We start from the raw sequence: 27,655 nt of genomic DNA, 5'->3' as shown, positions 1-27,655 counted from the left end.
CATTTATTAAAAATAAAAAATTTTTAAAAATCACCTCTGGATTTTCCTCCTTTTTCTTTTTGGTAGCAGGCAGTCCCTGAGCTGACTCTTCAGGAGGTTTCTTTGTCTCCACTTTACTTTCTGTCTGGGTTTGGACTTGAGGTTGAATAATGATAACCTAAAAGACAATGTACAAATAAGAGAATTCACTATATGAAATTGGATTTTTCTGCCTGAAACCTTTGAGTCCTCTTTGAACGGTTACTTGATACCCTACAAATAAGAAATGTAAGTCACAAGTCAAAAGCATAAAACAACAGGACACCTAGGTTAAGGTCCTAAATCCATACTTAAGTTTCTAAAAGTTCTTATTGGTGCATTATAAATCTGCTGTAGCCTAAGTCCTTGATCAGTGCTTCTGAAAATAAGGACACTTTCTATTTAGAGGACTTGTGAAGGTAGCTGAGAAGCCATGCTTTGTGGAGTTAGTGATTTTAAGGTCTTTCCTTTGATTTTATTTTGTGTACAGGTAGAAGAGATGGGATTAGTAAACTTTCAAACCCAGTTTGATCTCACTCACACCTGTGTTATTTCAGAGTAAGTCCATAGGGATGGGAAAGAAGGTACTCCTCATGCAACTGAGATCACACTTCAGCCCTCAGCCTTTACATGTTATAAGCAGTGGATGTCCAGTTTTCAGTAAACTAAATAAACTATATGTGTTTTAAATTAAAATTAGGTCTTGTTTAGAACCTATAAGAATTAGGACACAGATCTCTTTCACACATTTATGGTAGTATATCCAGCTGCTCCTATTTGAATTACTACACGAAGATTTACATGATGTAGGTCATATTATCTAGAGGCTATTAAATCAAAAGGAATTAATTTCTTCCCACAGAACTACACATATGACTTCATACCTATAATCAAAAGGACTGTGGAAGCTTCAAAAGGACTTCCCAAGGACTATCACCTTCTACATAAAGATTATTAGATTTGAACACTAGGCCTTTTCCATCTACTTTACTGCTAATTTTCAATCAATGTCATTTAAGTGATAGATACATTATCTCAACTCAAGTCATTCAAGAAGATTCAAGAGCATAAAAAGGGATGGCTTTCTGAGCCAACAGCCATTTTAAGCAAGAGAAAAATAATTTATGTCAAAGAAATGGGAAAGAGATGTCTGCTTTTATTTGCCTCAAAAGCCATCCTACCTCCTATATATTTTTTTAGCACTATATGAGAACCTGTGCTGCCAACAAGACCAAAAGTAGCAGAATCCCAGCAGTAAATTAAAGTGAATGACTGCTGGGTACATTAGCAGCCTGTATGGAATTTGTCTCTGGTATAAGAGTGGTGAAGTTCTTGCAGTCCAATGCTGAAAAGCAGTACAAAGATGAAACGAGTAATTCATAGCTTGAATTTTTTCTTTCTACTGACTCATCTCCTGGTCAGTTCCGAATCCCTGAGCTCTCATTTCATTTGGTCTTCCCCTGGAAGAGCAGAAGGGAATCGCTGATTATTTTATGTGCTCCCTGGGGTCAGTCAACAAATCTAGTATCACTGCTTCATTGAAGAGGGAGTTCATAGGAAATCTGAGCCTGTACAGAATTCAGGGATTTTATTAGTGAGGCTTAAGGAAAGAGAAGTTCATATTGTCCCATTAATGTCAGTCTATATAATTATGTGTTTTGTTCCCAGTAAAAAACAGGACTGTACACAGATAAAAGTCTACTAGCCTCTATGTGTCCCTTTTTTTGGGACAATGGGAAGAATTTTCCCATTGCTTTCTGATCATTTTGAGAACTGATACCTTGGGTTTTAGTTTTTATATTTTTTAGATTCTCTGGTGCCTGGTATGTAACTCTGGAACTTCATATCAGGTGTTGGTAAGTTCTCTTCCCAGGGTAGTCAGACACAACAATCCCTTCCCAACTAGAGAGTGAAGGACACCCAGTAACCAAAAAGCAGAAACAATGGTGAGGGAAGGGGGCAAGCCAGGGGGCTGAGACTTCATAACCTGGGGCTGTGTTTGGACAATTAACCTCAATATGTAGATGAACCAAAACTTATAAAAGTGCAAAAACTTGTGACCGGGATCCATCTTGGATTTGATTTGGGTGTGGCCCCAGCCAGGCTCTTACACTGCCCAAAGTGTATCCTTTCAGTAAATACCTATTTTATTCCTTTTGCTCTGTTCCAGGTCAGCCCTTCAGTTCTGGCACCCCAGATGAGACCTCAAGGCATCTGTAAAATCCCTGGACTGGAGGAACACCCAGCTCCTGCCCCCTGAAGAGGGCCCAGCTGCAGTCCAGAAGGTATCAGAGCCCAAGAACTACTGAGAGCACTGCACAGGGTGTGCACTCCCAGGGTCCCTGCAGTTTGCTGCCCACAGGCCTCACCTTGCTGTCGGTGCTGATGAGAAGCGGCTGCACTTTGATGCTGTCGTTGACCACGGAGACGGCGGCGCTGGTGCTGATGGGGCCTGCATTGCTGGGCGAGGTGGAAATGATGGCGTAGGCCACGCCGGCACCGCTCAGAGGGGACGAGAGAGCCGCAGGCTCGGGGACACACTGCGACTGGCTGCCGTGCGTCTGGACATGGCTGACGGTGTTGTTGGCGGTGGGGAGGGCAGGGCTGGGGTTTTTGATGCTCACTATGGTTGCCTTCTGGAAGGTGGGAGGCTGCTTGGAAGGTTGGTCTCTGCACGGGGAGATTGGGAGGCTGTCTGGAATCAGGGTCTTTGGCCTAACCTAAAAAAGAGAGTCAGGCACATGAACAGACACTGCACACATGCCTTCTCCCAGTAGAATCTCTAATTGCATTAACCCTGGACCAAGAGCATCTAGAAAAACAGAATGTAGCAACTGCAAGAAGTCAACCATTCATTTACTTGTAGATACATTTCCAGCACTTCTCAACTGGGTAATTTTGAAGTTCTTAACTCACTGCAATGCTAAGCAATAAGTGAGAAGAAAGTCAAATCCTTATTTTGACTAGCACACATCAATACCAATGCTGGTCAAGTCCCATCCAGTTCTCAGTATGGATATGTAAGCCAAAGCCTTTGCAGAGAATGGAAAACCCAGGTGCAAAAATTTCCATTTCTGAAGGACACAACAGTTTTGCTATGAATTAAGGAGAGGGAGCTGAATCATCAAGGGCGTTGTGGGAAAGCATTTACAGGGACAGTTAAGTATATGCTTTTATACTGGTGGATTGGTCAATGAACATCTTCACATGTTTAAGACATGCCATGTCAAATGGAGAGATCAGTCACAAAATCACCTAGCTCACAACAAATAAATAAAATAAAGAGAGGGATACAAGAAACCCACAACCACCAAACATCATATTTTGTTGCAGTAATTAAAGAGCTAATTTGCAGCAGTGGGAGGATGCAGGAGGAACTTCCATGAATGGAAGAGGACACTTTGCCCAGCTTTGCAACAGCTGGGACTGTACCCAGAGCCATGAATGATAGCTGCAATCAATTGTTTTCAGCTAATGTGATGTGTTTCCAGTGGTGTAATTAACGTCACCCTGTCAACATGGCTCTGCCTTAACAACATTTTAAGTACAGTTCCAGGATTGAAAATAAATAATTTAAACTGCTTCACATGGAGTTAACTTCACTCCCAGCTCATTCGTTAACACAGCCAGATAAAACAGTCAGTTCCCTGTGCTTATTTAGCCCTGTCACTTCTCGTACCATCCACACTGTGAAACAAAATGACAAGCTCTAACAGACAAACATGGGAAACAGCTGCCTGTGTCACCATGCTGGAGTCTACATGAGCCCTTCAAATGGTGCCGACTTCAATCTTGAGCCTAAGTAAGCAATTTAATGAAAATGCAGCGATTTACTGGTGTGCAGAAAACCATCTCTCACAGCTGGCCATCATCCCCTATGGTGTCAAGAAGGAACCATACCCTTTTGTCCCCACTGCAAATATTAAGTGCAGCAAAACGTGCTGTGAGCTCTTTGTGTCTTGGTAACTTGTCCCTCACATGTCAATAGGACCCAACACCCATGAGCAGTGCAGAACTGGTATCAGAGGCACACAACTGCTAGGGACATTCACACGTCCAGCAGTCATGGCAGATGGAAAGGTAAAGAGGAGGTTTGCCCAAGGTCCTGCAGACTTGTGCAGAGCCAGGAAGCCACTGTGTTCAGCTCACAACTTCAGGGTAACACTGGAAAGCCTCAGAGACCTGCTGGGAAATGATGTAAAACTACACAGAGCTCCAACGAACCATAGTCAAAATACCCTGACAGTAACTGAAGGGTTCTTTGCTCGTTTTCTTTATGCAATCACTTTGTGTAACAATTATCTGACTGGCTTAGTTAAGATACCAGACAAATACCTGGGTCAAGTAGTTTAAGAGAGGACTCTGCTATTAGCTTCATATGCATAATTAGTTAATGGTCTTATTTTCAAAAGTAGTGCACAAAGCATTGGCTTAAACCCATCAGTTCAGGAGTTCTTCCAGCCAAAAACTGTCACGTAGTCGTGTAGTCATGCACTGTATCCGTCACTCTTAATTGCACTTTTATATTTAATCAAAAGCCTGATTAAAACTAAATGCCGACATACATTCTAGCTATATAATTATCTTTTCTACTGCATGATGTAATACCTCAGTGAATCCTACACACCCATAATACACATCCTGCAAGTTGTGGATGAACACACGTTACCTCACTGTTAAATAAGCTCTTCCTGCACAGATAATTAAACAAACTTAATTTTCCAAAATATGAAACCCTTTATAAAGTGCTGCATACTGAAATTATCTGATAGGACTTACCAAACTGGTACAGCACAGAGCATATGCTGGGCACTTTCTGCCACCGTGTGATACAGAAGAGGAATAGCTGTTTTCATGGGCTAAGCCTCTGCAGACTCCCTGCCAAGTTTACCTAACCCTGGGAGACCATATTTATTTGCAATTACAGAACAATAAAAATGGGTGACTACAGAAACAAAAGTTTCAGGTGCTCCTGAGTTAAAAGTTACAATAATATAATATGAAAATTATATTTATTTCTAGGGCTTGCAAGTGTGAATCCAAAACAGAAAGCAAACGTAGAAGCCCCTTGTGCTCCAGCACCTATGAAAGTTCCCCTCAGAATAAAAACACTAAGCTTAAATATTTAATAAACAGCAACATGAAAGACCTTTGGAAGAGTGTCACCTAAAACCACAAACTGCTACAGTTATTTGTGACGATAAATGGTATCGGCTAGAAAGAGAAAAAAATAAGAAAAAGGGTAGCATAAATTCCATTCCCTCACGGCAAAACTGTAGCTTAAATTTGGGAGATGAAAGGAGGACAATGGCACTAGCAAAAGTTTGGAAGGTGGAAATCACTGAAGAAGAGGTAGAATAAAACTAGAGCAGGACAGGGACTACACTGCACACACACAGTATCAAAAAGTAATTTTCTACTGAACGAAGCACAGGTTGGATGACACCAGTCCCTGTCACAAGAGTTACAGAAACAAAAGGCCCCAAAGTTGAGCAAAAGAAAAGAAGGGAAAGAAAAAGACACAGCATGTACATTACCAAAAGAACGCTTCAACTCTTGGCAAGTGTTGCAAGTAACAATTCCCCTGCAGCTCAACCCTTCTTTCCCCAAGTATCTTCCGTTTAACTTCTGACAGCTGTCAAAACAGAATGTGATACTACCAGGGCTCAAATGCAGAAGAGAGAGCTGCTTCTTGAATGTAATGATTTCCTAAACCTGTGTTGTTCTTGAGTTTCCTCAATACACACAATAACAGATACATTTCATTTCTTGTGGCAATGTTCACACTGGCACTTCTCAGGTAGCTGCAGGTGAGCACATTTTTCAAGGAGATATTCTCAAATCTGAGCATTCACTAGGTGGGGGCTGTCTGCTTTTCAGACATGGAAATAAGAGAGGGCCCAATCCTGTGAGACCTAGAGAGCATTCTTTTGTTCAACAACCTCTAATTGAATATATTTTAAAGAGTTTCAGATCAGGAAAGAATCAGGTCCTGAGACTAACATGGCTTCTTGTATATCCCATATTATTAAGCTCCATACAGGTGTCCCTATATGAAACTCAAAGGCTTCCATTTCACCAAAACATCATTCAAGCTCTCGAGAGCACAAATTGCTGAATACTGCAGAGGTGAATGAATTGCTGAGTGGTGGAGGTGGGAGAGCCTGATGTGTGTCACTGCTGACAAAGGAAAATGTGATCATGAGCAATCTATTTCCTGAGGTACACCCCGACAGGTGAGCCACTCACCTCCTGTAGTAAAGAAAAATAAGGTAAGAAAGAAAACCTCTTACTAAAGAAGTTCTCAAGATCCAACCCAAACAAGTGTAGGGAAAACAGAGAAGGGAAGAAAGTCACACAGTTCCTCCAATCTCTGTGGGCAATCCTATGTAGTCCTAAAGGATGGGATTTAATTAGAACAGTTACGTCTGTGAGGATCTGCAGGTGTTATGAGAATTGTTAGGGCATTTATGGTAAATGTGTTCTTCAGGCCTAGGAAAGAAGGGAAGTTAATGCAGTGTACTTCAATTAGAAACCCAAAGGGATCACTGTGATCCTCCAGCTCGCAGGCTGACCATGTAATTTATCCCAGAAATTGAAGACTTATTTTAAAAGGAAAATACTAAAGTCTTCTTAATGGTGAGCTCCAGTAAATTGTTAAAATGTTTTCTTTATGCTCATGACTGGCATTTTATTCCAAGATTGAATTTACCTAACTTCAGCTTCCAGTCCCTGGATCTTGTTATAGCTTAGTCAGCAACAGTGAAGAGCCCTCCCCTTCCCCTGTATCAGATATCAGCTGGATCATGCTCAGCATCTATCAGCCCTTCATACTAGCAGGGCTGATCTGTATGAAAGTAAGTTTTTCTGCTCAACGCCATATCACATTGCCTTTGAGAGAAAGACCATTATTCACACTTTATTTTCACTTCACCCTTGTACTCAGAGCTTAAAAACAAAAACTCAAAATGGATTTGGCACAATTCATATGTCACAGAGGCAAAGTGCTGGGAGCAGCAGCCAGAGCTTTCATTCTTGAAAACTTTTAGAGGATTACACAGAAAGCATTAGCAATGGCTGATAAAATGAATGCAATATGGGGTAATCACATCCTGCATCAGAATTAACAGATGCACACTGACTTCAGTAAAGCTGTGTCTATTTATGCCAGCTGAGGACCAACTCCTTCCCTCTTCTTTTTTGATCAGTAAAAATTAGGCAAAAAAAAAAATTCTGCTTAATTTTACAGCAATGACACTCCCTAAAATTCAGGTTGCCCCACTCACTCAAATACAAGTATTTGCATCTTGGTTCATTTTTAGTTCCTTTCCCAATAAGCTCCTATTATCTTCAGCCTGGTCTAAGACCACTGTCAAAATAAAGAGTTTATCTTTCTCCCACAGGGAAGATTTCTTTCTTCCCTTTCCCCTTGATGGGGCTACACAAAAAAGAAATTATGCTTCATCGTAGAAAACCTGGGCAAGATGACCCAGAATCAGTGAATCCCGTGTTCACATACAACGTAACCCTCTCTTTAGTATATCCTTGGAATATTAGCCTGTGAACCTACAAGACAGTGTGAAATGTAGGGCAAAACCCAAGGAGTTGCTCCAGCCCACATTTTCAATCCTGCTACTTGGGATGGAGTAGACCAGAGAAAAAAACCTTAATCTGATCCAAACCAATAGCAAAACTGAGCAGACTTCAGCAAGGCCAGAACTGCAACCAGCCCCTCTAAACAAACCCTGGTCTCTCAGTTTACACACAACACAACCCAGGAGTCACCCAGAAGTGTTTTCACTTGTGTTCAAAATTGCACACACTCGATCAGGCATCTCCCAGGTGCTGTGTATCTGCCGTCATTTGGTATTGCAATTGTTAGTCATGGACAGCTAACTTTATTGTAAAGGTGACATGCAGCTAATAGAACGCCTGGGCAGTTTTAAAGAAGGCAAAATAATTTAATTTAGTTTTTCTTTCTCCTTCAGCTTTTCTTGATACTATAGAAAGGGAAGTTTTGCTGAGAGAGATGTTTGAGTGGGAATCTGCCAGCTCTGCTTTTTCTGGATGTTGGCATAAGGCAACTCAGGTGAGAGTTCTTTATTTAAAATGTTACTAATGTTATGAACACGGTGTTGGTTTTGCATGGCTTGATTTTTTGGTGAGTAGGGAAGAAGCCAGCCACAGAAGTGATTTTTGTGTTGGAAGCTGCTAGAAGCTTCCTCCATGCCTGGCAAAACCAATTGCAGGCTGGCTCTGAAAATAGACATGCTGCTACGCCAATTAACATGGTGAGTAACGCCTTTGTGATGACATATTTAAGAAAGAAAAAGCGTGTATGATTCCTCTTTTTCCCTTCCTGGGATGGGGAGGTGGCTGCCAGGGCCATCCTGGCACTGGGGGCTGCCATGCAGCCAGATCCACCTCAGCACTGCTCACGGTGAATTCTGCTTGCTCAACCACTTTTAGCAGAACAGAATTTTCCTTTTTGGTGCCCTGCATGAAGAGAGGCACCAAATAGAGCCACCCATGAGTCTGTGGTGAGTTCCACACAACAGGCAGCCAGCGACTCCCCAGGGCACAGCCCAGATGGAATCAAACTTTCAGTGCTGCAAAACCCTGGAAGACCTTTTCTGTTGATGGAACTTGGAAACAAATGAACCCACGGACACCAATTTTCTCCCAAGTCAGAGAAAAAGGAAAAGGTGAGGACACGTGATGAGAACACCATGGTGGCACATGTGGGTCAGGTAAAAGAGGGAGAGGGAGGAGATTCTTCTGTGTGCTGTGGTGGGGACTGCAATACAATGAATTGTTTCCCTGTAATTCATGAAGTGCATGGGGGATGTAGAGGTCCACCCACAGCCCGTGAGAAAAGGTGCTCATGCTGGAGAAAGTGGATGCTGAAATAGGAGTGGATGATGCAATTCAGTGGGAAACTTGAACAGAGAGAGAGAACATAGAGAAAGAGGATCTTTGCTTCCAAACTAGAACAACTCATCGCTAAAAAACGACATGCCATGAACTGAAATGACCCATGCCATGTAGTTCAGGAAGACTCCTTAGCCTGTGGGAGGGACTCAGGATAGAGCAGGTCGGGCAGGAAAATTAGAACCACATTGGAGAAATTCCCAGAGAACTGTCTCCTGTAGGAAGGAGCCCATGACATAACAGAAGAGACTCCTCTCCCTAAGCAAACTGAAGAAAGGTTTTTAAAAGTGACAAACTGAGTAAAACCCCATGTTCTGTCTCCCTGTGCTGTCGGTAGGAAGGAAAGAAGGGCTTGGGGTGGGGGGGAAAAGGTGTTCTAAAGGTTTTTTTAGTTGTCATTATCCTCTTTTAATTCTTTAATACATTTTTATTTGTACCTTTTAAGTTTTGAGCCTGCTTTGCCCTTGTAGTGTTTTCACCTAATTCTTATCTCACCTCAAAACCAAAAGCCTTTTGGTTTTTCTTTCCCCCTCCTCTGCCAACTGTAGCAGAGGAGAGTGAGTGAATGGTTTTTCGTCGGTAGCATGGTTTCTAGCCAGTGTCAAACCCTGACAAACACAAAACTGTATTTTCACAGGAACTTGACTGACTTTTGCTAATGGATTGTGTATTTTCTGTCTATATTTTCTGGTTTGGCTCTGCCATTATTGAATTGATGACTCATTAAGTGGCTCTTTTCCATTTGCAAAGGGAAAAACTACCATTAAACCAGCAAATAAAAACCAATATTATTCAAAAAATTAATAAGTAGAGGTTGAAGGTGACAAGGATTTCTGGGATTTTTTACCTTCTGCACAACGATTCTGTCCTTGAACATGCAGTTATCTTTGTGCCTCTGAGGAAAAAAAATAATCCTTATTGTTTAGGATTACAATGGGAGTATAAAAGATAGACTGTGATTATACACACACCAGTCAATAACTTACTTTCATTTCCACTCTTTTCAGCATAACAAGTTAGCTTGCTTCTCTCACAGATACTCATCTATGATTAACTTCCTTCAATTTAAAGTGTCCATGAAGCTTCTGGACAAGAATGAGAGAAGACCTGTCTGCTTTCCTCCTGTCCATATACTTCCTTAGGCAAGCTCTGAACTAATCCACACAGCTGGCATTCTCTGGACTCAAAATCTGGTGTCACATTAAAGACCATGGATATCACTGCTTTGTACTGTCCATCACTTCAAGAAATGTCCCTGCTTCTAAACAACAATAACATCACATTATGATGATTTAACCAGCCTCAACTCATTTACTAGCCAAATCAAAAAAGAAAGAAAAAAATAATAATAGAAGCAAGGACAAAAATAATTTCTGTCTGCTGACAGCCAAAGCAAGATGAAAGCACTCAAAATGCTGAGAAGAGAAGAGAAGAGAAGAGAAGAGAAGAGAAGAGAAGAGAGAAGAGAAGAGAAGAGAAGAGAAGAGAAGAGAAGAGAAGAGAAGAGAAGAGATGGCTTACATCAGATGTTCATTTAAAATCTTCCTGTTGAAGAACAGAAAATAACATTTCACATGTGGCTACAGTGCAACTTTTATTTGTCTGTACACCAGTTCAAAATAGACAGAATATTTGCTCTGAAGCTGGAAATTGGAACTCAACCTGACAGAGTATCAGCCCCTCCTTAGAGCAGATGGTGCCATAAAGAAGAGGAATAGCTCAGGAGAACCACAGTTTTTAAGCAGAGGACCTCTAGGATTTTCTTATTAGAGTGCAGTGGAGAGTCTGCAGTTTAAAGCCTCTCACTCAGCTGGAAACCTCAGAGACCAAAGTAAGAAGAGAAAGACCATCTGGAATTTACTTCTGAAACATCACAGATCACTTATTTGATGAAAGCAAAAAAAACTTCATATTCTAGGAAAATAAAAAAAAAGAACAAATATTCGCCAAAGAAGCTTGTTTTGGCAAATAATGAACGCCTAAAAGATATTGTTTGTATTGTGCAAAGAACTTGTAAGTAATGTTTGTTTGCTCACTGCTTGATTAGCAGTTCTAAGTGATGGGATTCTGCTGCCATTTGTGATTGTGCAAATTTTGAAACTTTGTTCCCCAGATGGAAAAGCTCCCAGGGGGTCGTATCATAAAGCCATTCAAATGAACAAAACAAATGACAAGTATCTGTACAAATGTGGAAAATGAGGGAGCTGTATGCATTATTTTATGTAACTCTTGTTAAATGCCTCAGTTTATTTGTGTGGTATGTTTTTGCTTGACTGCATAGGGGTAAATCAAAAGAGGCTGTCAAGATGAGGAGCAGGAAAGTGTCAAATACATCAAACTCCTTTACACGTGATGAGCACCCTCAAAACGGAGGAGTCCCCTCTTTCTGTCCATCCAGCCTGCTAATATTTATGCCTATCTGTAAATCTAAAGATAATTTGAAAATCCCAAAGAAATAATGAGACTGGCCAAAAGGAGAAATGCCATGGAGCAGTTGATATGCTGCCCGGAATGCAGATATTGACTTGGATTTTTCCCAGTTATCTACATGCACCTGAGACAGAAGTGCAATCTGTCCACCTTAGAGGAAAGCCACTCCCAGAGGATTCATATATAAGCAGGCTCCTAAAATGGCAGGAATCCCAAAAGGGCTCCACCCAGGCCTTCCACTCCCCCACAGACGTGCAGAGTAGCAGCATACACAGCCCAAAAGATTAGGTGAGTGCAGCTGTACCTGCCACTGCACCTGCCCATGCTACACCTGGACTCACCTGCTTGAGTAAACAGGCACAGCTGCCAGAGCACAGAAGCCTTTGCTGCTCTGCCTTCATCACTGCAGGGCTCTACACACTTCACTGTCACAACCAGAGTTGGCAGAGATGGAGATCAGGGACGTTTCCATCCCTTTCAGAACAAGATTGAACCATAGATAACATCCAAGTCCAGACACTGCACTGCTGTAATTCCCTGTGAAATATTCCTAATTCTTGGTAGAGGAGTGATGAATATGGTTCTGCTGTCCCAGTAATTTGCTGCTACATGGGCAAACAAAGTAAAGGTTTTAGCAGATGCCAAACCCAGCAGGACTCAACTTGTTGGCATGCTTGGAAGTTTGCATGTCTGAAAGACAGTCCTAGAATGGCAGGATTGTGCCAATAACTCAGAGCAAGGTATGGGGCCTTGCCTGTCACCCACGGGGACAAAAGGAGGTTAGTGGCCAGCCTGGGCTCTGACCAAGTCTGATGAAAAAAAGCTGAGGACATGGCCTGTAACAAGATTTAATTCTGCATAATTTTCAGCTCCTACTGGAAGATAATATACGTCTCTTAATTTCCAAAATAATTGCTAATTAGGTGCTTGTTTTCACAGCACTACAAGGAAGAAGGAGATCACATGGCCTTGCTTCCTAGAATTTTTCTATTTCCATCTGAAGCTTCCAGTTTTCCTGGACCAGAGATGATTATGCACTCGCCCTACAGTTCTTCTAAAGGACAGCCTTCACAGTGACACAGTGCTGCAGACTTACAGTGTCCTCCCAGGCCACCTGCATCCAGCTGTACCTGGGGAGTGACAGCTTTGCACCACTCTGGTCCACGGCTATATTAAATCTATTTTCAAGACATCTGATTCGTTAATTAGAAACCAAAATTTCCACTTGTAGATGGAAACCTGGTATTTCTGAAGACACTGAGCACAAAGGAGGGATGTTTGATGGAGGGAGTTCCCCACTAGGAAAATGCATGGAAATTTTAAACTTCTCTGTGAGCTTGGAGGGGGAGAGGAACATATGGACCATGAAGAAGCATGAAGGAGGAATGGCATGTAAATGGGACAGGCAGTTGCTGAACAAGCTGGCTTGTTGTGGGCCTGTGAAAAAGCCAGAAAAACTCAGGGCATTGGACACACCCTGATAACATGGGCTTACATACAGCTGTCTACTTCATTTTTAGTTTTTCAGACATGAGATTGCTAGGTAGTTATTGCCCATTCTATCTATATGAAATATTCACAAAACAGAGAAGTTAGTGAACTCAGGCTCAGGGCAGCCAAGAAAGACCTGGTAGTTCATTAGTATTAACTATGATTGCATAAACAGGTCTGAAATGGAAGCTGTACGAGGAAGGGAGTGAAACAAAGTGGAATACAAACAAAAATACTGCCATGACCTAAACAGCAAGACAGAAAGGATGTGCTCTTTTCAAAAAGCTGAGGAAAACAGCTTCCTCCACTTTTTTCAATTCTTCAAAATTGAAGAATTTCACTGAATGAATTTTTTTCTATTTAACAAAAGCATAGAGCATTGGTACTTCTCTAAGTACAGCATTTGCAATGCCATCACCATTGCTGAAACACAACCTAAATGATAATTTAGACCCTGTTAGAGGTCTTTCAGCTGCTCCTGAACCTCATCATCTATTTTCAGGAGCAATCTGCTCATCTTTGACACCCCAAAATGGCAGAAATCAAAATGTTATTATGTTGTAAGAACAACTGAAAATCAAAGTCTTGAACTTGATAAGAAAATTTTAACTTCACTTTATGTTCACAACTCTGCCTTCCACAAAATGTAATTTAAAGAGAGAATTAAAGAACTTTGTATTGGAAACACTTCTTTCTCCAAGTAAATTTAGCTCACAGATCTTCTACTAGATTCTGCCACTAAAAAAAATTAGAAAAAATGAAGAAACAATAGGAACAATATATATCATCAACTTCAGCACTTTTCTAGTATTCACATATGAGAAATAGATCTCTAAGGGCCACAGTAGGACAAATATATTTATGCTTTATAATCATTAATATGAAGAGCAAACCATAGAATTGCAGCAAAACACTTGCTGAAAATTACATCCAAAAATTTCGAGAAAGAGGGTTGAAATGGGGAATAAAGTGCATAGTTACAGAAACAGTGACGGGTATTCAGAAAAGAAGAGTTTGAAACATTTTAAAAACCAGTGAGTGCAACTCTCACTCTTACCCAGAGAATCTTTTCTTGGTCTGGCACCTGGGTTAGCTGGGCCAAAACTATGTATTGGGGTGAACAAGGCAAATAAGTCAGCCAAACAGACTTATTTAAATCTCAAACAGGGGTTAAATCTTGAACAGGAAGGCTAACACTTCCACCAGTTCTTTTAATTAAGAAATTGCAGATTTTCACTTCTGTGATTTGTGATTCAGCTTTAAAGCACAAATTTACATTCCACCGTATGTATTTTGTTCTTCCACAATGAATCTACATGACATTTTACAGCTTTTCATTGTGCAATGAGTACACTCCCAGAAGAATTTTTTTTCATGGTCTGAAGAAAAACACAACTCTGCAAAATCAGTGTGCTGATGCACCCAGGCCTGGGCACCAGACAGCAGCAGAGAATATGTACAAAACGACACAATCCCATCTTTGAAAACTGTATTTTGTACCTGAGGTAGCACTGCTGGTCCTTGTCCTGCCAACCTCTGCAAGGAGCTGACCTGAGGAACCTTAATGGGCACTGCAGTGATCGTTCCCAAAGTCTGTTGGAAGAAAAACATTTGAACACAGCTTAAAACAATTGCAAAGCTTTCAGAGACAGAACCTCTCCGAGCCAGCAGTTCCCTTCCAGCTCTTTTTCTCTTCCCAGCTGCCATGGCTGAAGGCTCTCTAGGCACCAGACTGTTTTCAAAAGAGGTCTGAAATGCACCACAGTGACATGCATTGGTATGATGATGCATTTCATGGTAGCCAGGGTCACAAAGAGATATTTGCTGTGCCTCAGGAAATAGCAAATACTGAATTATTAAAATGTAAAGCTGCCTATAAATCTACTATAGCACACTGCCACACAACATTCAACTAAGATGACACCCATTTGGGCCAACACAGCATCTATTAAAATCCATGTTTATTTTTGTTACTCACCCTTTTCTTAGTTGTATACCAAATTTATTAAAATCTTATTTCAGCTAGGATGGAATAAACAGATAGTTTATAAATTTGTGATTGGGCCATATATGTAAAGAAGACAGCTAACTTTTCCATTCAACATCTTTCATCCCCGATTTCAGTTCATAGAATCATGGAATGGCTCGGATTGGAAAGGACCTTAAAGATCACCCAGTTTCACCCCCAACACGGGCAGGGGCACTTTCCACCAGACCAGGTTGCTCCAGGCCCCATCCAACCCAGCCTTGGACATTTCCAGGGATGGGGAAGCCACAGCTTCTAACCAAAAGTTCATTCTTTGGTTAACTGGCCAATATTCTTAAGGCAAGGTTATGTAACTTTTATCTAGCACTTGGTTGTTGCTGTTGGGACGACAGAGCAATATAAGCAAGCAGATGATTGTCATGATAACAGCAAGAGACACTTAGTCACCAAGCACAAAATCTTATCAGGCTGTTAGAAATAGCTAATATGGAGAAAAATATAGATTCCACTGAATTTCTCTAAATTTAACTCTGCTCTAAACCAAGGTTTTGGATCACAGCCAGCAAGATAAAATATGCTATTATTACCCCAATATGGTAATGAAATTTGTCAGTCGAAAAGAAACTATAACATAATCAGCTCAAGGAAAATGAAACTGTGTCATATCCATGCTGATATGTTCTCCCCAGAACTCACCCACAGAGTGGCAAAATAGTCTATTTCATTCTGTCTCCAGTGTTTGATAAGAAATAACAAGTGTATTCAGGCAGAATATTCTTAATAAACTTCTACAGTGTTTATATTTTTACCTCTACTACTCCTGTCAGAGACATTTGGGGGTGTGATATTGTACATCCATCCAGCAAAGATTAACATTTGAATAAGATTTGCCTGAGTAAAACAATGAGACCTGAACAGTTATAAACATGCAAGACAATTTTTCTTGAGTACTCATGGATTACCAGTATCCTGGATTATCCATGGAAAAAAATACTCCATTAAAATTCTTTCTCAAGCCAAGAGAAGAGGGAAAGGGGGCAGAGAGAGCAGAATTTCCATCCATGGATGACACAACAAGCAAGTTATACCTTCCTTTAGAAACAAAGGTTCTGGCAGCAGGGCGTGGAACAGAAGGGGGTATTTCTGCTACAGTTTCCTTATAGGGTGACACATGGACTAAAAACAATGGGAAGGATTTGACTGAACAACTTCATTGCCCTGTCTACCCTATCACAGCCTCACACATTGGCAAGAATAACATGATGAACTACTGCAGTCTGGGGAGAAGGAGAAATTGAGGTACCACCTGCTGCTGTGGGTATTTATTAGACTTGTTACAACTTCCTGCTTAATATTAGCATGAACTGTAATCAATTCAGCCCAGATTCAGATTTTTTAGGGTAAATACTGAAGTGAACTTTCCAGCTTATGCTACAGAAACTTATCACAAATAGGATCTATATTTTCTTACTATCCCAAATGAGATTTCTTTCATCCCACAGTGAAGTCCAAGGTTTACTAGGAAATATCAGAGGCACCACTACTTCTCTTGGGCTGTACAGATATCCTCTACAGAAAGTTAAAATTCTTCCTTCTGGAAATTGTGTTTTAAAGACTGCTGCCTCTGACCTTGCAAACATACATTCTAATATTCCTATTCTACAGATACACATGGATTTGCAAATATTTTCAAACAGGACAACAAAATACATGATGGTTGGCAAGGTGGTGTTTGGTCCAAGGTTGGACTTGATCTTGGATGTCTTTTCCAACCTTAACGATTCTGTGATGCCATTAAAATACAGAGTGCTGACACTGAATGAAATTTGGAACTGATTATAAAGATAAGAATCAAATTACTGAGATGTTAAGCAAGATAGAGCTAGCAATTGTTAAGATGCACAAAGAACTCCATGTCTGTGCAACAAATCTCTTCTCTTGTATTACTTCAAATATCTCCAGGAAATAAAAAACCAAGCAAGCAACTAGAACAGAATGACTCTGTCCTGTGCAGAAGGAGCTCATGTCGGCCCCTGGGTGCACTGCTGGACCAATTCTGGTTCAAGTTTCAAAACAGTGAATGATTGAGTCAAAAGAAATGGGAACGACAGAACAAACAAGAAACACCACAAAACTACTCTGCACTGTTGTCTGAGCTTCACTTAAAGGCAAAATCAGGATAAATCATCTGTGGGTAGTGGAGAAATGAACTACCATCAGTTCTGTCACTTGCACTTTCAAAAATTCAATCAGATTTATTTTCCTGAAGTAGCAGTTCAGCAGTGAACTCAAAAGTACAAAACCAAATAATGGCACTCTTAAGTTATGAAATATTCAGTGACAAAGATGCAACCTTCTGTTTACAAATGGTTTGAGTTATTTGATATTCAAGGAAACAATCTCAGTATAGAAATCATATGGCCAAAGAAAAAAATCAGAACTTCAATCTCATGTTTATATTAGCACTACAGTATGTTCAGACAGAGAGACATCTAAGAATCTCTTTTATTTTTCACTGTTTACATTGTTTTGTTACTATTTCCCAGCTTGGGCAATAAACAGCTCAAGCTATTCAAGAATTTGATGACCTCTGTACTTTTCCTGTAACACTTTTCATCTGTTATGTCCAGGTACTTTGCCTAGGTCAGTATTATTGTCCCCCTCTTAGTGACGAAAAAATAATCTAGATTTAGAGGTAAAATGATAATGGTCAAGGCTAGAGTGCTGTGCAGGTGGAAATTTCAGTATCTTATCCATGTGACTGAATATCTGTGCACGGAGAGCTCCATCCCAATGGCCTAATTTTTAGGCAGACGAGGATGTCTCCATGACAATGGGTGAAAGAAGTGAAGTATGAAACAGGGAATCCCCCTTGTAGTCTCTGCAATGAAGGAGGTGCAGGTGCCAGAATGGGTGGTTGGGCAGTTTGGCTCTGGGTACAATTTACACTGCTCTGTTCTCGCACAAGCTGTATGTAAAAGAGAAGATAAAACCACTTGCCTGGGAAATAAAAACATAAGTGTCCTTATCTGATGCCCTTGGCCATGCAATGAGAACTGAACAAATTTCCCATGGCTCAAGCTATGAATGGGAAATTCTGCTCACATTCCCCTTCATACATCAGCTCAAGTTGACCCTCAGCTCAAGCCCATGGGCTTCAGCAGGTGACTAATCAAGATACCTCCCCAACAAAGAGAAAAAGAAACTTTTGTTCCTTCTGTTAGCAGAGCCACTTGTTTTCATGCCCTGACTGTCCAGGCCATGCTGAGCCTGATGGATCAAAGATTTGCACTCACTAATTCCACATTATCATTTTTATCCATAAGGAGTTTTTTCTTTTCTCTTTCTTCTTTTCCAGTTTATCCAAAGAGCAAGCTGGTGCACATTCTTATAAACCTCTAATTAACAAGTTGAAAAGACATTTTTCTGGCAATGCTTGACCTTTAAGCATTCTGTACGAATTTATTGATACAAGCAGGAACAATAATTTAAAATATTATTTTATGAGTGCTGGATAGCAGTACTTTTGTAAAGCTAAATGAGTTTCTTATTTCTACATTTACAGCTCTAAGCATTTTAATGAAAAAGGTCCATAAAAGTCAAAGATATTTCTGAATCTCTCCTCTGTCTACTTGGGCTTTTCTGGTATCACGTATCACCATCTTTTCTATTAATGCCTTCCATTGTAACTACAGGAATAACCAACAGGAGTTGGATTCAATGATCCTTGTGGGTCCCTTCCAACTCAGCATATTCTTTGAAGCTCCTATGATTCTCCTGCAATAAATCAACACCATCCCAGGATAAAGGCTCTCAAAGACAACTGAGGGATAGAAGTGTGGGGAAAGTCACAAGTGGAAGACAAAAAAAGGGAAACTAAGAAATATGGCATGGACAGAGAATAAGAATTCAAAGGATACAGTCTAGAGATGGTCTGAGGATAGAAGGATGCAGCAGCAGAAACAAAGATGAGACCTACATAATCAGTGACCAGACTAAGGGCCATACATTCAGTTTCCAGCTATTATGTTATGACTTATTTAGTCAATGTTTCCAAATCTAGGATTATTTGTGATTTAAGCAAGCTTCTGCTTTTCAGTCCTGAATGAATACACACACACACACATATATATACATATGTATGTGTCTAGATATTGTATCTCTATTGAAAAATATTTTCATTTTACTCATTTTGGGTACGTACATTTGTCAAACCATTGCTATGTTCGCTTTCAATTATAAATTGTTTTCCTCCCTCCTTTAGATGAACTAACAAATGCTTAAGGACTTATTGCTACAATTCATTATCTGTAAAAACTCATTGCAGAGCTTGTGTCCAAGAGCAGTTAAAGATTAGATCACAGATGTAAAGCTGTTATGGGACATAACTATTCTCCCATTCCAGACTTAAACCAGGATAAGTAAAATCACTCCAGTCAATCACTGAAGAGAATCAGACTCAACCAGTAACAGAAGGTTAAAGAGGCACACAGTTCTACAGCATGTTATCAAAATGAGAGTTTAACACGGGAACATATGGGTTTGTTGCTTCTCAGCTGAACAGTTCAATTATTTGAGCTCAACTGACACTGCATTGCTGGATTATTTGCAAATTATTTTATACAGACATCAATACTGCAGCACAAATATTGTGTTCCTGCAATGAATTATGGAAATACTAATCTTCTTCTTTTTAAAGAACACATGCATCTTTTTAAGATCTAGGTCTTCTTTGTGTTGAACTTAAGCTATAAAAAAAATGTTTTTGTCTGTTATGTGTTCAATATTGGCAACAACAGTTTTACAGAATGGATTTTTAATGTGGTAGTGACAGGGGAACAGATTGCTATGGCAACAGCAAAGACGAAAATTCTTAACCTGAATGGATCATCGCTGAAGTAATTGCAGGGGTTTTTTTACCCATTCTACATCCATTTTACAACTTGAATGCTGCATTCAACCTTGAGCTTGCTTTATATAAATGCCAAGCACTATATGCAGCCTCCAAGTTGATTTGACCTAAAACTTGCTGCCCCTTCCCTCACGAATCCTGAATAACTGCTGTCCTAAACATCTGAATACTATCATTTTTCCATGGAGTCCACCAATAAAACACCAGGCCTTCAGACATAACTTTGAGGCTGCTGTAAGACTTGTTCAGATACATATATTTTCTTTCCTTCTAGACTCAACTTGCATAAAAATCAGTGGAAAAACACTCTGTATTTTCAAAAATATAGTGAAATTATTGTTCATGGTATTTCCAGTAAACTGATGGAATAAAATATCAGTTTCACATTTCATTGTATTCTAAAGAGGCTGCTATTTCAGACACATATTTCGTGTAAACAGTAATTTAACTGGAATTTCATAGAAATGTAAGGGTTTCTTTTACATGTTTCAAAAGTGTTTGTTCTGCCCAGTTCCTCTCCTTTTACTCAGAATTCATTAATCATGCTTTCATATGCAATTTATAATTGTTATGAAGTAGACAATTGGAAATACATGTCCTGTTGCTTTTTCAAACTATCAATATTTTTTAAACCATCCCTTCTTTGGGCACCAAAAATACAATTTATACCAACTCTCCTTATAGCCAATTAACAATGACTTGGACTTTTGTCCTGGAACAACTCTCTCTGCATGGGCGTAGCCACAAGCAGTAGGAGGAAAAGTATCACCTTAAATTCCACACCTGCTTTGTAAATCAAATTCTTAGTTGCTGCTGAGTTTTTTGTACTCATCCCTTTCATCACCACTCATTAGCAAGGAAGCCCAAGGTGGTATCAGAGCTCATGCAGGTGTCAGAAGAGAATATGCAGAGATGAAGCAAGCAATGTTCTGCTTCTCCTGTGGCTCTCAGACTTTTCAGAGCACCACCTGATTCATCTCTGCTTCTACCATAGGATTTTTTTTTTTCCATTATCTCTACTTCTTGCCACTTGCACATTGCCATCTGGGTGCACTGAAAAATACTAACTCTGAACATACTGTAGGTATGTATTCTAGCAAAGGGAAAACACAATTAACACAGTCCACATTTTTCCCCATTTTGGACATCCCACTGGTTACTTACACAAGGAGACACCTGTGCCAAATGCCTATTCCTAAACACAAGTTGCACCATATAATTTACTGGTCAGTAGTTTTTTTAATGCACCATTTTTAAAATAAACTAATAATAAATTATTTCTACATATAAAAAGAAATTTTATATAAGATATATACAATTATTTTTATTAGGATTTTTTCCACAGGCATTAGATCACACTCTAAATTTCTGAATCAAAAGAAAATAAAAAACAAAAAGAAAGTTTCGATGTGCCAAATGCATTAGCATGCACATACCTGTTCTGTTATTTGTAGCCTTATTCACAAACTGTATTTAACTAATTAAGTCTCCACCTCCTGCACAAATGAGCATAATGTCAATGAGTTGCAGCAAGACTCAGCAGCTGTGATCACACCTATAGTCTCTTGCTCAGATGATTCATAAAATGTTCACTGTTTAACTACTCAACTGTTCCAGGTTGATGTGGTTTTTAATGACTAATGTTTTCAAATTACTTAGTCCGTGTTCACAGTTTGCAGAAATATTCCCGAGTAAAGGGAAAATGCATGAAGAGTGTCACACAAAGCAGTTTCACGCCTCTGCCTCAAGAGAGCTCAGGCAGGAGTGAAAATCTTCAACAGACCCAGCAGCTACTAAAGCACCTCTGTCCTACCACAGCTGCAGGATATGAAGATTACAGTATGAAAAGGGAAGGCAAGGGGATGAAAAATAAAGGAGCAAATGACCATCATCCCTTAGTGATTTAGAATCCTCACCTATCAGAATGGCCCATGCAGCCTACTAGCTAAACCTACTGAAAAATTAGAATTCCATATGATTCCACCTTAACACCCACTGGGCTCAGAGCTGCTTTTGTACTCTTTGCTCTGAGTGTTAGGTGTTCTTCTGTCACTCACAAGAACTGGAAAACATGAGGGAAGTGACAGCCTGAGGTGACAAAATTGCTTGCTGCCAGACAGTACCTTTTGTCAGGCCTGAGCTAAGCTAATCCAATTTGCTAAGCAGAAGAAAGTTGAATTTGCTTAGGAAAGTATCCAACAAGCAACAGAATAAAGACAAGGGGGAAAAAATGTCTCTTAACTAAGGTGGCAGAGAAAAGTGGAGGGGGAAGACAAAACCCCACAAAGAAAAAAGAATGACAATTCCAACCCTTTTTAACAGAAGAAGCTGTTATATCAATACAGCCATAGTAACTGGATGTTGGTACCAAAAGTTACTTCCTTAAGAACAGGACTTGGGGAAAGTAAATAAAATTTTGCCTGTATTCCATATAAAGTGTGTATAAATATGACTGATTTTAAAATTATGCAGTTGATGTAGTTTGCTAGGATAAAAGAAAGGAAGCAGCAACTTCCTCAGCAAATGTTAACTTGGATGTGCAGTACATCCCACAAACATGCATTGTATACTTTTTAGGCAGACTGCTCAGCAATATTAAGCTACTTATCCCTCAACAAAACCTAATGGAAAATATTGCTTTAGCATGATATGGTGGAATCACCATTGCTATTGAATTCCTAACTTTGGTATTCCATAATTCTAGGACTGCAGCTGTGAAAAATCATTGCAGATACTGCTTTGTAGGTGCTATCTTCTAGTAAAAGAAAATAGGCATTTTTAGTTTTGCAGGGTGATAAACTCTACAGTATTCACTTACAAATGTAATTGGTTCTTTGATGATCCAAATAAAAAGGCTGTTCTTTTATGTTCAGATAGTAAAGGAATTTGGTAAATTTATGCCTATATAAATCAATTCATAAATATATACTGATGAATTTTTATATATATATATTTATTTTTATATACGTGACTACAGAAGCATACATTTCAGAACACAATATATTACACGTAATACTTTTCCAGAGTGATAAAATACCAAAGTGAGCACCAGTGCTTCCCTTCAATGATACAGCCAGGAAATTTTAGAACTAGTAAGTAGAAAATCTTTCCTTGCTGAGCTGCTGTATTGATGTGTTTTGCTGCACTACTGATTCCACATGTTTGTATTTTGCTCTGAAAGAGGAGACCTACTTCATTCCCACTGAGTTTCACCTCCCTGAGCCCCATTCTGGAGACCAATCTGTGGTTAACCCGTTTCATTAAAAACATACTCCATGAAAGCTGTGCTTTCCTTTCCTTCTCCTTCCCATCTCTTCCTTCAATCAGTTTCTTGGGAGTCTAACCACCTACTCCAGAGTAGGAAGATTTCAGATCCCACACTCACACATGGCTCTGTGAATCATTTAACTATCAGAACATACTTGGGAGAAAGACTATTCTTCCAAGCTTTTCTGTTAGTCAGTGACAGAAGAAAGGATATAGTTTCATGACCCTGTGGCTTAGAGAACACTTGGGGAAAAAGAGAACCAACAATTCCAATCAATGCTCTGGTCACCCTGTTCACCCTTGTTAACATGACAGCAGTTCCTACAATGCCCCAGTGCATTTTTTTGGATTATGGCTGGTAGAAATAGAGGCACCCCCAGACTTCACCTGGGCCCAAGCCTGAATGCTACTGAGCATTGAGGATCTCTGAGCTTCAGGCAGCCAGATGCATGTCAGCACTGAAGTCCTTCCAAAGATCTAGAGTCTAAATCTTGTTTGCTAGAAATAAATAATACATTGTGTTTTGAGCTTGCCTAGTGTGTGAATCAGATGCAGCAACATTAAAGCCTCCATGGAGGCAGAGCCATGGACCTTTTTGAGTCTTAGCCCAATGAAAGGCTGAGTGTGTATCTCTAGGGATACTACTGAAGAGATCAGGACTTCAACCACATCATTCCCAGAGATAAAACAGAGGAAATGGCTTAATTTTTTTTTTTTAATTGGACAATCATGGAGTCATAAATGGGTTGAATTGGAAGGGACCTTACTGACCATCCCATTCCACCCCCTGCCATGGGCAGGGACACTTTCCAATTGACCACATTCTTCCAAGCCCTATCCAACCTGGCCTTGGTCACTTCCAGGGATGGGGCATCCACAGCTTCTCTGGGCACCTGTGCCAGGGCCTCAGCTGATTTCCTCCTGATATCCCATCCAGCTCCACCTCTATCAGTTTGAAGCTGTTCTCCCTTGTCTAGTCACTAAATGACCTTGTAAAAATTTTCACTCCATCTTTCTTAAAAAGATATCCTAAATCCAAAATAATTGCCAGGAAGCTGCAAAGAGAACTCCTACAGCATGGAGTGGCTAATAATTTTTTAGACTGAGTTGCTCGTACTCAAGCAGGGTTATTTATACCATGCCATTGGTTGCAAAAGCCAAACATTGGTAAGGAAAGTTAATCAGTTATCTTCTACATGCAGATATGAAAGTTCTGTACACTCTATACCCTCATACTGCAAATTGAAAAAAGTAAAAATTTGGATGAACATGTCAAAAAATCTGGTGGGTTTTTATTTTTATTACACATCCCTTTTCATAGCAAATGTAATAGTAATAATAACAACAACAAAAATCACTAATAGCTTGCCAAGCCTATTGTTACCATCATTAGGAAAATAGTTAAAGACATGCTTCTCTAGACCTGACATCTGTGGAGATACTTAAAACTCACATTTGACAATGTTTATAGAATTTGCTGGGAAATACTTTAAGACTTATAAACTTTAACTTACTGAAGTATAAACACATCGTGATACATCAATATATAAATTAATTCTGGTTCTATGTAATACCTTCTAAATTCAAAACCAGTTTCTGGATTCAGGCTAGAAGAATGAAAGTTAGAGCTCATATTCCTCAAGACTTGACAATTCTGAACCATCATAATGATGGTTCAAAGCCACTTACTTTGGCTTTGAAATCCACTTAAGAACACAGATGTAGCAGAAACCTGAAGCTTTTTGTCTTCTCATACTTATTAGGGAGGGCTGTTCTTTTTTAGCAATAATAACACATGCAATATCTAATTTCCCATATTACAGAAAAGGTTAAAAGTTACACGTTGACAGAATATAGATGACTGGTTTGTATTTAGAAAAGACAAGTGTGAGGGAAAATGAATACAGTAGTGCTTCACCCTAAAGAAAACATGAAATCAACAAATTGGGTTGTGGGTTTTCATTAGAGCAAATGTTAACTAATTACCATACAGAGTCTTCCAAAATCATAGTATCCCTGTACTACCCCTGCCAAAATTCTACAGTATTCTCATTACTACTGTGCTACAGTATCTTTCTTTTAAAAATATCTTAGTGTACTAAGATATTATTCAAAGAAAATGTAATATTATATTAAATTAAACAATGGCTTGTGGGTCTATTTCACACCCAGAAGGATAGTAAATATTTAAGGTAAGACTCTTAAATCATCATTACCAGTTCAGTAAACTACAGGAAGCACAATGTTTCTTAAATCCTATCAAAGCTGTCATGCACGTTCTAGTATTACCTATTCAGTCACTGCTATTGCAGTGATCCTGTAAATAAAAATGAACACATCTCCCACCCAGCCAGTCTCATAATTTGATTCAGAAAGGGATGCAACAATCAAATTGTTTGTAATATCACAATCCATCACTACATGTGCAAATTTGATGACACAAGTCACTGAACTGGAGTCCTAATAAAATAAAACAAGAAAAAGAGGCTGAACAGAGGTCTATAATAAAGATCTTATGGAGAAAACCCCCCAAACAAACAGTCGTACCCATTAACAAAATGCCTTGCACAATAGCACTGGGGACATGGTCTTGCTTTCACTGGTCAAATCTCCAAGGACAATATTTGGCCAAAGAATTAGAACAGTAAAAAAGATTAAGGCTTCAGCACAGAAAAGCAGGTAAATACAAACTGATACATGGATATGATTAACCCTGTTGAAGACATGTGAATTATATACATGTTAACTCAGGATTATGCTCAAATGGAGGATAAACTTGAAACCGTTTTCTGAAATTATTGATATTGAAGCCTGATTGTAAGATCAACAAAAAGAATTTTGGTTTGTCTTACCTTGCCTGGTGCCTGTCTTATTTTAAAAGGGTCTATATTTCAGTTTTCATAATGATAAAAATCCAATTCCAATGCAAGTCTTTCTACTCAAGAGGGAAAAAACATGACTCAAGACCACAGCGCACCGTCTGCACAAGAATTATCTGCCCAGAAGAAACATCAAGCCCAAGAGTGATTTAAAAGCAGTCAAAGAAAAACACGCTCATGATAAGTAAAAGTAACTAGTCTTTTCCCACCCATACACACATATATGAGTAGCAAAAACACACACTATAGCTGTTAACAGGCACCCGCCAACACTCTGTCCTTGTCACTGATGGAAATTGAAATATATCTGTCTTGCCATTCAGCTATTCTCTAAATTTAGTGATGAACAAATTTGGTTAAATTTGGATCAGGCACTTTCTGACTCACATTATCCTCCAAGCTGGCAATCCTCCACATGTCACACGAAAAGGCCACAGAACATAGTGCACAATCTCATTCCTGAAGAGGCACTGCCCACAGCCAAGGCAAGGGATATACAAAAACACCCCATTAAAAGGCAGGAAACCCTGCAAACCCCTCTGATATGATCAGCAAAACAGTGCCTGTGGGTTGAAATATGCATTCAAAGAGCCAAATCTTTAACTAGTGCAAACAGAACTCCATCACTTCAAGCACAACTCTCTGGATTCCTAGTCAGGGAGGGTCTGTCCTCTATAGGAATATAGATTACTTTCTTCACTTTCACACACACAAACACTTTTAATTGCTTATTGTGTGGCAATTTAGCTTGAATTTTTATAAAATGGCTGTGATGTGAGGAAAAGAGAACAACTAAACTCTAACATCAATAAGTACTAATAAATATTAATATAACGTAAGTGCCACTTATATTGCAATGCGAAACAAGTTTATTATCCACAGATGAAATAAAATTGCTGCCTTTATTACTGTCAGGAATGACTTCTAAGATATTTCTATTTACTATTGAGTATTCATCAGCACTCTGTGTTTACAGCATCTCTCTCCCATCTCTTTCACCTACCCCTCCACATTTATACATAAAATAGTTGAAGATCAATATTTCCTGATACAATTCTCAATCAGTTTCAATATAGACACAAATGCACATTGTGAGATTAGTAGCAGACCAATTGCCAAATCCTCATACAGTTAGAACACCAACAGGAGATTTTATCATGCCTGTATTTGTAATATGAACATTGAAAGGAGATAAATACAGAGTTTGCAATCTGGTATCAAACAGATTCCTGTAAGTTATTCAACTATCCCACAAACTCTATAGATAATGAGAAAACCCCACCTTTAGACAATAAATTGAATTAAGATGTTTGGCAATATTCCAAAGCCTTTTATTTCCTAAAGTGGTCACTTTTATTAAAGTAACAACACATGCAGAATAAGTAGACCTGTTTATGTATCCTATAATTTAGAAAAAAAACTAGATGATTTCTCCAGCCCCAAATTTGATAATCTTTCACTATTACAAATTGCACTTCAAGTTTGAATCACACAGTCCTCAAATTTTCAATCCATCCCCTCGCATTTTTTGTTCTCCCATTTTAAATAGAACTAACGTGGAAATTCTGACATTTTCAGGAATGCTTGCCTGGTAATTTCTGTGAAGCACAGACAGCCTCCAATTACAATGAAATAGCTACAGTGTATTATCATTTGTAGAGCATTCTTTGCTTTTCTGAAGTGAATCAAAGCTCTCTCCATGGGAGCTACTCTGATTAACGTCAAAACAATAATGTATTA

The 27,655-nt window shown here is 39.4% G+C and overlaps 1 protein-coding gene across 5 annotated transcripts in view; it reads right to left on the bottom strand.

Moving 5' to 3' along the window:
- PHF21B (PHD finger protein 21B) overlaps positions 1-27,655 on the bottom strand; it is a 158,666-nt gene that overhangs the window by 24,985 nt on the left and 106,026 nt on the right. For all 5 annotated transcript variants that reach the window (XM_014880286.2, XM_088164876.1, XM_014880295.2 and 2 more), the window contains 3 exons: positions 14,371-14,463; positions 2,388-2,738; positions 35-157 (listed from right to left, as the gene is read on the bottom strand). In XM_014880286.2, the coding sequence (XP_014735772.1) occupies positions 35-157; positions 2,388-2,738; positions 14,371-14,463 (567 nt within the window). The remainder of the gene's footprint in view (positions 1-34; positions 158-2,387; positions 2,739-14,370; positions 14,464-27,655) is intronic.

Source organism: Sturnus vulgaris, chromosome 5, assembly GCF_052056855.1.
Source record: "Sturnus vulgaris isolate bStuVul1 chromosome 5, bStuVul1.hap1, whole genome shotgun sequence".
In the NCBI taxonomy this organism is placed as follows: Eukaryota; Metazoa; Chordata; class Aves; order Passeriformes; family Sturnidae; genus Sturnus; species Sturnus vulgaris.
The sequence above is the reverse complement of the archived record's forward strand: the minus strand, read 5'-3'. Positions and strand labels throughout refer to the sequence as shown.